Here is a 13018-nt window from a genome sequence, read left to right as displayed (position 1 = left end):
TGGACATGTTATACAGCTCCTGAGAAGACTGGTAATGGTCCTCCATCATATATATGTAGATTAAGTGGTGCAGGCGATAAAAACTGGACCTTTTGGTTGGAGGTATGACTTCATGGCAGATGCTTTATTTCAGTCAGTTGTATCAACTTATTCAAAATACATATGCTCGTATACTATTGTGTCTAATCTGCCTGCATAAACTGTATGTTACTGTCAAAGTTTAGTACACAGCTGACAACACTTTGGTGGCTAGTTTTGATATCTTACCAGAAGAAAAATTTTGTCCTGACACAAAGAACAATTAGGCTTTGCCTTCAAGTCGTTTTTAAAGAATTTAAAATAAGCTTAAAGTGTTGAACCTATTGTGTTGATAATTTCATGTGTATCACGACCCAATTTGCCCAAGCCATGATGACACCTCACTTAACCAGCTAGGCGAACCAACGAAACTAAAAGCATGATCCAAAGGCGATAAATAGTAATAATAATTGTTACATAGTGAACAACATTCTGTTACTTAGTGAACGTAGACATACTCTTATGTAATGTACATAGCAATATTATAGGAATTCACAACAAATCTATAGGATTTTCTTTTTTGATTCTTTCTATAGTTAGGGTCATGTACTTGTATATATACTTGTTACTTCTTGACATAATAGACAATGAAATTGCTCAATCGTCTGTGTATCTTACATGGTCTCGAGGCTTTGAAAACTTGGTGTTACCAGAAGTTGTTTTTCTCAAGATGCTTAAGTGTTTTTAACCGATGTTTTTGCCGAGGGTAACCTTTTGGCAGATTTTGAATATTTATAAAGGCCTTACTTTGATTACGAGCTTCGGATGTCTTCAAGTCGTTTTTTGGGTGGCCGTAGCCTTTTGTTTTTGGGCACGGCCTAATAGGTTTGGTGCTCATTTAGTAGCCCGGTTTATCCGAAATTTTTTCGGACTATAGTCCCTGAGCAAGGGTAACCCCTGGGCTCGATAATCCCCGAGTAAGGGTAGCCCTTGGGCTCGATAGTCCCCGAATAGGGTAGCCTGTGGGCTCTTAGGATCCAGGTTTTAAGAAGTAAGAAACTGCGTAATAGCAAGGCAGAACTTTCTTTCATTTCAATGTGTAAAGTACATGATAAAAATTTTGTATCATGGCTAAGGTGGGCTATGTGGGCACAGTTCTTTCGACCGTTTAGCCCTTACAATGTATCCTAACCACCAAGCCTTAGCTACTCAAGTACGAAATGTCCTTTCCTTGCTAAGAACCTTAACCCGAGGGTGATGGCCCCCAATATTTGAGGTCGAGCTTGAGAGGGCTCGGATACTGTTGATGCGCCCATTGACTCCGGTTTGAGACCGGCCTTCGAATCTAAATTAGCACGATTTACTATTGCCTCGTTAAAAACCTTACCGAAAAATCTATTTTGGGACAAAACCGGTTCAAGGGAAAAAGAGTGTAACGCGTGCTTTCAGACCTAATAGTCATATTCTCCCTTGGCCGTTGCCTACAAGTGTTAGTCCAATTCATAATATTATTAAAGAGTAATTGAGATTGTACCTTAGCAGTAGTACCGCTTTAAGTGCGTCACATTCCAGTTGTTCAGTAGCTGTACACCGTTTCCTGCTTCAAGTTTGTACGAGCCTTTGTTGGTAATTCCAACGACTTGATATGGTCCTTCCCAATTCGGTCTCAGCTTTCCCTCGTTCAGGTTCCGGGTGTGCAATGTCATTTTTCTCAACACCAAGTCCTCGATCTTGAAGTGTCGGAGGTTGGCTATTCGGTTGTAGTAGACTGGGCATGAAGTTTAAGAAAAAATGAAGACTTTTGGAATTTGTGGTCCTAAACAAGTCAAAAAGGGGCCTAGAGTATTTGTTCGGCTATAAAAGCTTCTCATTAAGGGTAGAATTGTAAGTTTAAGCTAAATTATTTTCAAATTTAGAAAGGGGTTATTCTTTTTGGAACGGACCAAAAAGGAAATAGGTTCACATAAACTGGAACGGAGGGAGTATTGATTATCTAAAGTATTGTACAACACCCTATTTATGTACAATGATTACATAATAATATGTATCTACTTCCCGATGTTGGACACTATACATGACTAACTACTTAACACTCCCCCTCAAGCCTGTGCATACAAATTATATGTACCGAGCTTGTTACAGATGTAACCAATACGAGAACCAGTAAGAGACTTAGTGAAAATATCAGCTAGCTGATCATTCGACTTCACAAACATTTTAACAATATCTCCTGAGAGTATCTTTTCTCTTTCAAAGTGACAATCGATTTCAATGTGTTTAGTCCTCTCATGAAACACCGGATTTGACGCAATATGAAGCACAACTTGATTATCACACACTAGTTCTATCTTGGTAATTTTTCCAAACCTCAACTTCTTGAGCAACTGCTTGACCCAAACTAGCTCACACGTTGCCATAGCCATGGTCCGATATTCGGCTTCGCCGCTAGACGAGCAACTGCATTTTGTTTCTTGCGCTTCCAAGAGACCAAATTATCTCCTATTGGAACACAATATCCAGACGTAGAACCTCCATCAGAAGGTGATCCTGCCCAATCAGCATCTATGTACCCCAACAATCTGCTTGTGGCCTCGATCCTCGAATAATAATCCTTTGCCTGGAGCTGACTTTATATATCGAAGAATGCGAACAACCGCATCCCAGTGACTATCACATGGAGAATCCATAAACGGACTTACAACACTCATCAGAAAAAAAATGTTAGGTCTAGTCACTGTGAGGTAATTCAATTTGCCAACCAACCTCCTATATCTCGTAGGATCTCTAAGAGGCTCCCTCGTCCTGGCAGAAGCTTATCATTCAGATCCATAGGAGAGTCAATAGGTCTACAACCCATCATCCAGTCTCCTCAAGAATGTCTAAGGCATACTTCCGCTGTGAAATAACAATACCTGAGCTAGACTGAGCGACCTCAATACCTAGAAAATACTTTAGTCTGCCTAGATCCTTAGTCTGGAAGTGCTGAAAGAGATATTGCTTTAAATTAATAATACTATTCTGATCTTTGCCAGTAATAACAATATCATCAACATAAACCACCAGATAAATACATAGATTAGGAGCAGAATGCTGATAAAACACAGAGTGATCAACTTCACTACGAGTCATGTCCAACTCCTGAATAACTGTGCTGAACTTACCAAACCAAGCTCGAGGGGGTTGTTTCAAACTATATAGTGACTTGCGCAATCGGCATATAAGACCACTAGACTCCCCTGAGCAACAAAACCAGGTGGTTGCTCCAAATAAACTTTTTTCTCAAGATCATCGTGGAGAAAATCATTCTTAATGTCTAACTGATAAAGAGTCCAATGACGTACAACAACCATGGACAAAAAGAGACGAACGAATGCTACTTTAGCCACGGGAGAGAAAGTGTCACTATAATCAAGCCTAAAAATCTGAGTGTATTCTTTTGCAACAAGGCGAGCCTTAAGCCGATCAACTTGGCCATCCGGGCCGACTTTGATTGCATAAACCCAACGATAACCAACAGTAGACTTACCTGAAGGAAGAGGAACAAGCTTCCAAGTGCCACTCGCATGTAAAGCAGACATCTCGTCAATCATAGCATGTCGCCATCTTGGATGAGATAGTGCCTCACCCGTAGACTTATCGATAGAAACAGTGGACAAAGATGATATAAAAGCACAATGAGGTGATGATAGACAATGATAACTTAAACCGACATAACGAGGATTAGGATTAAGTGTGGATCATACACCTTTACGGAGTGCAATTGATTGTCTAAGAGGAGACAAGTCCGCAGTAGGTGCAGAATCTGATGCAGGACGTGAATCACCTAGGCCTGATGCTGGACGTTGATGACTATGATAAGTCAAGAGTGGTGGAGCTACAGAAGGTTGAATTGGACTAGGTGGTGGAGCTGGAGCTATATGTGGTGGATCTGCAATTGGAGTTGCAGGTGGTGAAGCTGGAGTTGTAGAGGAAGATGAATGGGAGATAGTGACTGAATCTCCAAAAGATGAAACTTGTAGCACCTCAGAAATATCTAAGTGATTACGTGGGCCTTTGAAGTATGATTGGGTTTCAAAGAAGGTAACATCAACAGACATAAGGTACCACTAGAGGTCTGGAGAATGGCATCGATACTCCTTTTGCGTTCTCGAGCAACCCAGAAATACGCACTTAAGAGCACGAGGAGCTAACTTATCTTTTCCTGGAGTAAGGTTATGAACAAAACACGTGCTTCCAAAGACACGGTGTGGAAGAGAGAATAAAGTTAAGTGGGGAAACAAGACAGAGAATGAAACTTGATTCTGGATAGTTGAAGATGGCATACGATTAATAAGATAGCAAGATGTATGAACTGTATCCTCCCAAAAATGTAACGGAACATGAGATTGTATGAGTAGGGTACGAGCAGTTTCAATAAGATGTCTCTTCTTTCTTTCAGCTACCCCATTTTGTTGAGATGTGTACTGACAAATTGCTTGATGAATAATCCCATGAGAGTTCATAAACTGCTGAAATGGGGAAGACATGCTCTAGGGCATTATCACTACAAAATGTGCGAATAGAAACCCCAAATTGATTTTGAATTTCAGCGTGGAAGGTCTGAAAATAGAAAACAAGTCAGATCGATTTTTCATCAAAAATATCCAAGTGCACCTGGAATAATCATCAATAAAACTAATAAAGTAGCGGAAACCTAAGGTAGAACTAACTCGACTAGGACCCCAAACGTCTGAATGGACTAAAGTAAAAGGTGACTCTACTCGATTATCAAGACGCCAAAGGAAATAGGTACGGGTATGCTTACCGAGCTGACAAGACTCACCCTCTAGAGTAGGCAAGTGAGATAAACCAGGTACCATTTTCTGAAGTTTTGACAAACTGGGATGTCCCAACCGTTTATGTAATAAATCTGGTGAATCAGTAACTGGACAAGTTGTTGAAGGAAGACATGATGTGAGTCCATGTGATTTTGCAAGGATAAGGTAATAAAGTTTATTTGATTCACGCCCGGTACCAATGATTCGCCCCGTAATGCAATCCTGTATAAAAACAAGGTCATCAAGAAATAAAACAATGCATTTAAGTGATTTGGCTAAGCGACTAACGGCTATGAGATTAAAAGGACTACTGAGAACATAAAGAACTGAATCTAAAGATAAGGAAGAAAGTGGGCTTGCTTGACCTATTGCAATTGCCATGGTTTGAGACTCATTGGCCATTGTGACTGTTGGAAGAGATTGAGAATACGAAATAGTAGTGAAAAGAGATTTGTTACCAGAAATGTGATCTGATGCACCTGAATCAATGACCCAAGACTCAGAGGATGAAGATTGGGAGACTCAAGTCACACTATTACCTATTTGAACAATAGAAGCTATCTTAGAAGATGTCTCCTTACATGCTTTGTACTGAAGGAACTCAATATAATCTGATAAAAAAACCATCTGGATCGGATTCAATGCATTGGATCCAACAGATTGCGAGTCAAAAGGCTTCTGATACGAATGACATTATAATTTTCACGCCGGAAAATCAACAAACCTTCTAAAATCACTGTTCACGCCAGAAAACTATTCATGCCGGAAAAATATAAAAGTGGTCGGAATTTGGTGTAACCTGGATAGGTGGCTCGGAATTCCCTTGCGGGCAATATGTCCCAAAGAAAATTTTCCAAAAAGTGACCCGAAAGGGCCCCATGCGCCGGTGCATGACGTCAGAACTTCGCCGAAAATTTTTCTTTCGACGGCGCGTGGGAGCGCGTGGATGATCTTTTGACGGAGATTTTTTTATGGGTTGGTCGCTAGAGGCCGATTTACTTCGTGGTGGTGTTGGTTTTTGCACAACACTGACGAAAAATGGCTTTTTACTTTGCAGCAGGCTTGTGTTTGCCGGAAAAAGACTTCCGGTTGACTGATTTCTCTTCCCCGAGTTGTTGGAATTTATGCACAGTGATAAATCTCTCACGATTGCTCTGATATCATGTGAGACAACACGGGAGAAAAATATTATTGATTATCTAAAATGTTGTACAACGCCCTATTTATTTACAACGATCACATAATAATAGGTATCTACTTCCCGATGTGGGACTCTATACATGACTAACTATTTAACACTTTCTATCCGCTGTTTCTAGGCGGCTAATCGGACTAGGGCGGCCTCACGCCCATCCAGTAGTTCCAAGCTCGTGATCATGGCCTTGCCATTCGACTCTTCGGTCGCATATCGGAACCTAAGGCTTGGTTCTCCCACTTCGACTAGTATTAAGGCTTCGGCAGCGTAGACCATTAAGAACAGGGTGTCCCCGGTACTAGACTTTGAGGTCGTACGATATGCCCAATGGACTTCAGGCAAAATTTCCTTCCATCTCCTTTTGGCATCGATCAACCTCTTTTTCAGGGTTTGGAGAATGGTCTTGTTCGTAGATTCTGCTTGTCCGCTTCCACTCGGGTGGTAGGGTGTTGATAGTATTTTCTTAATATTGTGATCCTCGAATAACTTATTCACCTTGCTGCCATGAACTATTTCCCATTATCGTAAACGATTTTGGACGGTATGCTGAATCAACATATTATGTAGTCCCAGATGAAGCCAATGACCTCTTTTTCCTGGACCTTTTCGAACCCTTAAGCTTCGACCCATTTGGAAAAATAATCGGTCAATTGTATGATTTGAGCCTTACCGGGTGCCCACGACGCGAGACCGACGATATATATTCCCATTTTCATAAACGGCCATGGGGACAGGATCGAATGAAGCAATTCTCCTAGTTGGTGGATCATCAGTACGTCTCTGGCAAGCGTCACATCTCCGTACAAAGTCCTTTGCATCTTTCTCCATTTTGGTCCAGTAATAGCCGGCCCTGATTAACTTCTGAACCAAAGATTCCGCCCCCGAATGGTTCCCGCAAGTGCCTTGGTGAACTTCCCTCAAGGCATATTCGGTGTCTCCCGGCCTCAAGCATATGGCTAGCGAGCCGTCAAATGTTCTTCTGAACAAAGTTCCTTCGCTCAAGCTAAAATCTGGCAGCCTTCGTATGCAGAACTCTCGATTCTTTGGGGCTCGAGGGCAATTTTCCAGTCTTCAAGTAATCTATGTACTTGTTTCTCCAATCCTAAGTTAAACTTGTTGAGTTTACTTCGGCGTGGCCTTTTTCTATCACCGACTTCATGAGTTGTACTACTGTTCCCGAGCTGAACTCATCGGTATTAACTAATGACCCTAAATTGGCCAGAGCATCGGCCTCACTGTTCTGATCTCGTGGCACGTGATGTAGAGTCCATTCTCTGAATTAATGCAGTGTTACCTGTAATTTGTCCAAGTACCTCTGCATCCGTTCCTTTTTTACTTCAGATGTTCCATTGACTTAATTTACTACGAGGAGGGAGTCACACTTGACTTTGATCACCTCGGCCCCAAGGCTTTTAGCTAGTTCGAGACCTGCAATCATAGCCTCACTCGGCTTCATTATTAGTCAATTTTACAGTTATAATAGATTCCCTAATTATAGCCCCCGTAGGTGGTCAACACAATGCCAATTCCAGACCTTTTTGCGTTCGAGGCGCCGTCTGTAAAAAGGGTCCAGATTCTCGAGGAAGTTCCCGAGGCTAACAATAATTCCTTTTCGACTTCGGGTATCAAGGCCGGTGTAAAGTTGGCTACGAATTCTACCAAAATTTGTGATTTGATGGAGAATTGAGGTTGATACTCGATATCGTACCTGCTAATTTCGATGACCTATTTGGCCAACCGGCCCGAGAGCTCGGGTTTGTGCATGATGTTCCTTAGTGGGTAAGAGGTTACGACACATATGGGGTAGTACTGAAAGTATGGTTTTAACTTTCTGGACGCGCTTAAAAAAGCTAGCGCCAATTTTTCCAGGTGAGGATACCTTGTTTCGGTCTCGGCTAGAGTTCTACTGACATAGTAAATAGGAAATTGCGTACCTTCCTCTTCTCGGACTAAGTCCACTTATCGCCACCTCGGATACCGCCAAGGAAAGGTACAATTGCTCATCCACCTTCGGAGTGTGGAGCAAGGGTGGACTCGAAAGGTACCGTTTGAGTTCTTCCAAAGCTTGTTGGCACTCCCAGGTCCAGGAAAAGTTATTCTTCTTCTTCAACAGTGAGAAGAACCGATGGCTTTTGTCTGAGGACCTCGATATGAACCAGCCCAAGGCGGTTATACACCCGTTCAACCTCTGAACGCCTTTGACGTTGTCCACCACGATGATGTTTTTTGTGGCTTTGATTTTGTCAGGATTAATCTCGATCCCTTGATTGGATACCACGAACCCGGGGAACTTTCCCGATCCAACCCGAAAGCGCACTTCTCCGGGTTCAGCCTCATATTGTATTTCTTCAATATGTCAAAGGTTTCCTGCAAATGTTTCAAATGGTCCTCTACTCGCAGGGGCTTACTAACATGTCATCAATATAAACTTCCATTGATTTTCCTATCAGTTCTTCGAACATCCGGTTTACTTGTCGTTGATATGTGGCACCGGCGTTCTTTAATCGAAATGGCATTAAGTTATAACAATATTTGCCGAATTTAGTGATAAAGGAAGTTTTTTCTTGATGACCCGAGTCCATCCGAATATGGTTGCACCCGGAATAGGCATCGAGAAAATTGAGTACCTCGTGACCAGCCATCGCGTCGATCATCCGATCGATGTTAGGCAAATGAAAGGAATCCTTAGGCATGCCTTGTTCAAGTCTTTGTAATCTGCACACATTATTAGCTTATTTCCTTTTTTAGGCACTACCACTACGTTAGCTAACCATTCCGGGTACTTAACATCCGGAATAAACCCTATTTTAAGGAGTTTAGATACCTTGTCTTTGCTGAATGCATGCTTGACCTCGGATTGAGGTCATCTCTTCTGTTTAACCTGGTGGAACTTCGGGTCCAAACTCAGCTCATGAGTTGTTACCTTCGGCGGGATCCCTGTCATGTCAAGATGGGACCAAGCGAAACAATCTATGTTAGCTTTAAGAAAATTAATGAGTTTTTTCCTAAGCTCGGGAGCTAACCCGATGCCCAAGTATACCTTTCAATCTGGTAGGTGCTCGATCAATATGGCTTGCTCCAATTCTTCGACCATTGACTTGGTGGGGTCGGTATCATCAGGAGTTATGAATGATCTCGGAACTCCGTAGTCATCCTCCTCATCGACTCCTCGTTCCTCCGATCTGACCGTGACCGCATCGGTGATTGCTATTTAACTTCGGCCTTTCTGGTCGGCACCACACTTTTTAATGTCGAAACGACGGGTACCGAGAGTGCTTCATCGATTGCGAACATCTCATTTGCATCAGGCTGTTCTCCGTATATTGTCTTGATCCCTTCTGGTGTAGGGAACTTCAATGCCTGGTGCAAGGTTGAAGGTACCGCCCTCATGTTGTGAACCCATGGTTTTCCGAATAGAGCATTATATCTCATATCCCCTTCAATCACATAGAACTTTGTTTCCTGGATGGTCCAGGCAGTGTTAACCTGTAGGGTTATCTCCTCTTTAGTGGTTTCACATGCCATGTTAAATTCGTTCAACATCCGGACTGCTGGCGCTATTTGGTCTTGTAAACCCAACTGCTTTACGATCCTCGATCTGATGATGTTGGCCGAGCTACCCGGATCAATCGACACACGCTTAACTCGAGATTTATTGATAAGTACAGAATTACCAGTGCATCATTATGAGATTGTATGATGCCTTCGGCATCCTTGTCGTTGAATGAAATGGTTCCCTCTAGGATATAATCTCGAATGCATTTCTCCCTCATGATAGATACTTTAGTGTGTTTTATCATTGGCCCTTGAGGGACATCAACCCCTCCAATGATCATGTTGATGACGTGATGAGGTTCTTCTTGTTTGGTCTGTTTGTTGGAGTTCCTCTTTCTTAAGTGATTTTTGGCTCGATAACGCACGAATTCCCGGAGATGCTCGTTATTGAACAATTGGGCCACTTCTTCTCTTAATTGTTGGCAGTCCTTGGTCCTGTGGCCATGAGTGCCATTGTACTGACACATCAAGTTAGGGTCTCTCTGGATAGGATCAGACTGCAATGGTCGAGGCCACTTGGTATCCTTGATGTGCTCGATGGCTGATAAGATGCTGGCAGCATCAACATTGAAGTTATATTCCGATAATCTTGGTGCCTCCCTGGCCCAGAGTGGCCTATCGAAACTATTTTTGCTCATCAGTCCCCGGCTACCGTGGCCTCGATTGCTCCTCTTTTTGTTCCCCATAAGGTGATGTTCTGATCCGTTACCCCTTCGATCTCCGCTATACGGTTGATACTGGTCTTTGCTCGGTCTCGATTCATGATCGACGAATCTCTTATACCTGTCATTGGTTCTGATGGGATAAACGGACCCAGAAGGGGCCCTGAGCTGATCGTCCTCAACTCTAATTTTTGACTGGTACCAGTTGTGGACGTTGGCCCAAGTTACAGCCAAGTACTCTACCAAATTTTATTTTAATTGGTGTGAAGCCAAGGAGCTTCGGGGTTAAGTCCTTGAGTGAACGCCTGAACGGCCCAATCATCCGTAACCGGAGGCAAGTCCATCCATTCCATTTGAAACCTTGATACGAACTCCCCGAGCATTTCGTTGTCTCTTTGCTTTACCTTGAAAAGGTCTGATTTTCTGGTCTCGACCTTGATGGCCCCGACATGCGCTTTCACAAAAGCATCTACATGCCTATCAAACAAATCCATAGAATTTGGGGGTAAGTTTTGAAACCATATCATTGCTCCTTTTGACAGAGTTTCTCCGAACTTCTTTAGCAAAACCGGCTCGATTTCATCATCTTCCAAGTCGTTCCCCTTGATGGCACATATGTAGGAGGTCACATGCTCATTTGGATCTGTGGTTCCGTTATATTTCAGAATATCGGGCATACGAAACTTCTTTGGGATTGGTTTCGGTGACGCGCTCGAAAGAAAAGGCTTTTGGACAAATCTCTTGGAATCCAGGCCTTTCAATATTGGGTGCTCCTGGGATTTGATCGACCTGGGAATTATATGTCTCGCCTACTTATCGTTTGCCTCAATTTTTTCTTTTCACCTGACTCCGCCTGTTTGGTTAGTGCTTCATGTATTTTCATTACTTCGGGGCTGACACCGGTCTCAGTTTCACCCGGCCTTTCGGTGGCCTGCTCATTTCTTCGGGTGTTTTATCGGGATTGTTCGGGTTCGACCTTACTGGGGCGCGGCTTTGATTTTGCAGCTGCACTTTCGCCGACTGTTGGCCCTGTAACATCTTGAAGATTGCTCTTCGCCTTCGGGCGTACCTCGAGCGTTGGTCGGGCTCCTCCATGAACGTTGTTCTCAGGGTCGGTAGGCAGGTTGGCATCGATGACCACATACGAGTTAGCATCGACTGGGTTCGCAACTAGGACTCCATTGGGATCAGTATGGGGCACCTCATTCCATATTGTTGTTTTCGCCATGATGGTTAGACTCAGCATCAACGTTCAAGTGAGCAGACTGAGAGTTTGACATTTTTAAGCCGACCTGAAATTAAAATCTTAAAGAACAAGTGTAAAATAGAGCGTGTTATGGAAATTTGTATCAAACCACCACTATTATCCTTAGTCCCACGGTTGGCACCAAACTGTTTACCCTTAAAATGGATAACAGTTGAATTTGTACGCGATTTTAAAGATATGTGAGTTGATTCAACACAGATGATCAAGAATGTTAGATAAGCGAATTAAAGATAAAATAAATAACCAAACCAATTGTGATGTTGGATCCAGGCTCGGACCCAAGATTAACAGTTGTTCTGCCCTCGGTCTAGAGCTAAGCGTATATGAAGAGCTACGGTTAAAATAAGAACCTTGCAATGACTAGAAAGCACGAAATTAGTTTGTATTGCCTTGATATGCGTGTTATACTGTCTATTAAATAAATATTACCCCTTTATATAGTAGGGGAGTTTCACCCCTAGTACAATTCTAAGAAAGGTAAAAATTCTCTTTTTCGTTAATCATTGATCCGCTGCCGATACGGACCGATATCTGCGCCGTGATATTCGATGGGTTGCGGATATCGCAGCCCTCTATTAGTCGTGTGCGACCGTTGTCGTGTTTTCCGAGGTATCAGAGCTTGTTCCGACATCAGAGAAGTATTGTCTTATCAAGCCAGGTGACGACCACTCCGTTCGGACCTTAGTACGAGGCGTTCCGGTTTCGATTCGACCCCATGTATTTGTGCTTTTGCTTTGTTTGACCCACCGGAAAATCGGGGTGTAGGGCACCCCGGTTTTGCCCGTTTGCAGTCTACTCAACCAACAAGTGGAACGTTCGTTATTATTCAGCCGAGCATGTCTAGAAATTCTTGAACATTTCCATGTTGATATCATCTGTTTTTATTAAAAAAAATAATAAAATATGTTGTTGCTTTCATTATCATGCAGGCAAGCAGTTCAGGTGCCATTAGGGTTGATGTGGCTGTAGTGGACCAGTATTTGACAGTGTCTGCTGCTAAATTGAAAGGTCTTTTTCCAGATTGGATGGATGTGACTGCATTCTCAAGTTTTATGTCCACCTATGTGTTGTAGACTTGTAGTTCGCATAACATTTTATGTTTAGTCCTTTTTTTATTTCCTTTTTGGGTGTATCATATAGCATAGCCTTGTTTTTACTTTTCTTATTACCTCATTATTCCTTTGAAATAAAAGAAGTAAAGTTTGTTTAGAGCTTGTAAACCCCTAGGTTTCTCTTTCAATAAAAGCTAATTGCTGGCGAATGACAATTTATTGGAATTTGTGAAGGGTAAAGTTGTCAATTTTTGTACCCATAATATTTAAAGTGCGTAAAGGAAAATTTAGTTTTAAAGGCTGAATATTGCCTTTCTGCTCAAACCTTAGTGTATTGGAGGAATTTGTATTGAAACATAAGAGATTAACGATATACAATCTTTAGGTTGACGAATAAAATGTATATATTAACGTGTAAACTGGTATACATATGCTAAATCCTAATAACACAA

The 13018-nt window shown here is 42.3% G+C and overlaps 1 protein-coding gene across 4 annotated transcripts in view; it reads left to right on the top strand.

Moving 5' to 3' along the window:
• LOC104234964 (uncharacterized) overlaps positions 1 to 12785 on the top strand; it is a 43396-nt gene extending 30611 nt beyond the window's left edge. For all 4 annotated transcript variants that reach the window (XM_009788620.2, XM_009788621.2, XM_009788619.2 and 1 more), the window contains 2 exons: positions 17 to 102; positions 12444 to 12785. In XM_009788620.2, the coding sequence (XP_009786922.1) occupies positions 17 to 102; positions 12444 to 12587 (230 nt within the window). In that variant the 3' untranslated portion in view covers positions 12588 to 12785. The remainder of the gene's footprint in view (positions 1 to 16; positions 103 to 12443) is intronic.
• Positions 12786 to 13018: the final 233 nt, after the last annotated feature.

This window comes from Nicotiana sylvestris, chromosome 10 (assembly GCF_000393655.2).
Source record: "Nicotiana sylvestris chromosome 10, ASM39365v2, whole genome shotgun sequence".
In the NCBI taxonomy this organism is placed as follows: domain Eukaryota; kingdom Viridiplantae; phylum Streptophyta; class Magnoliopsida; order Solanales; family Solanaceae; genus Nicotiana; species Nicotiana sylvestris.
This window is presented reverse-complemented; position numbering and strand designations above follow the sequence as displayed.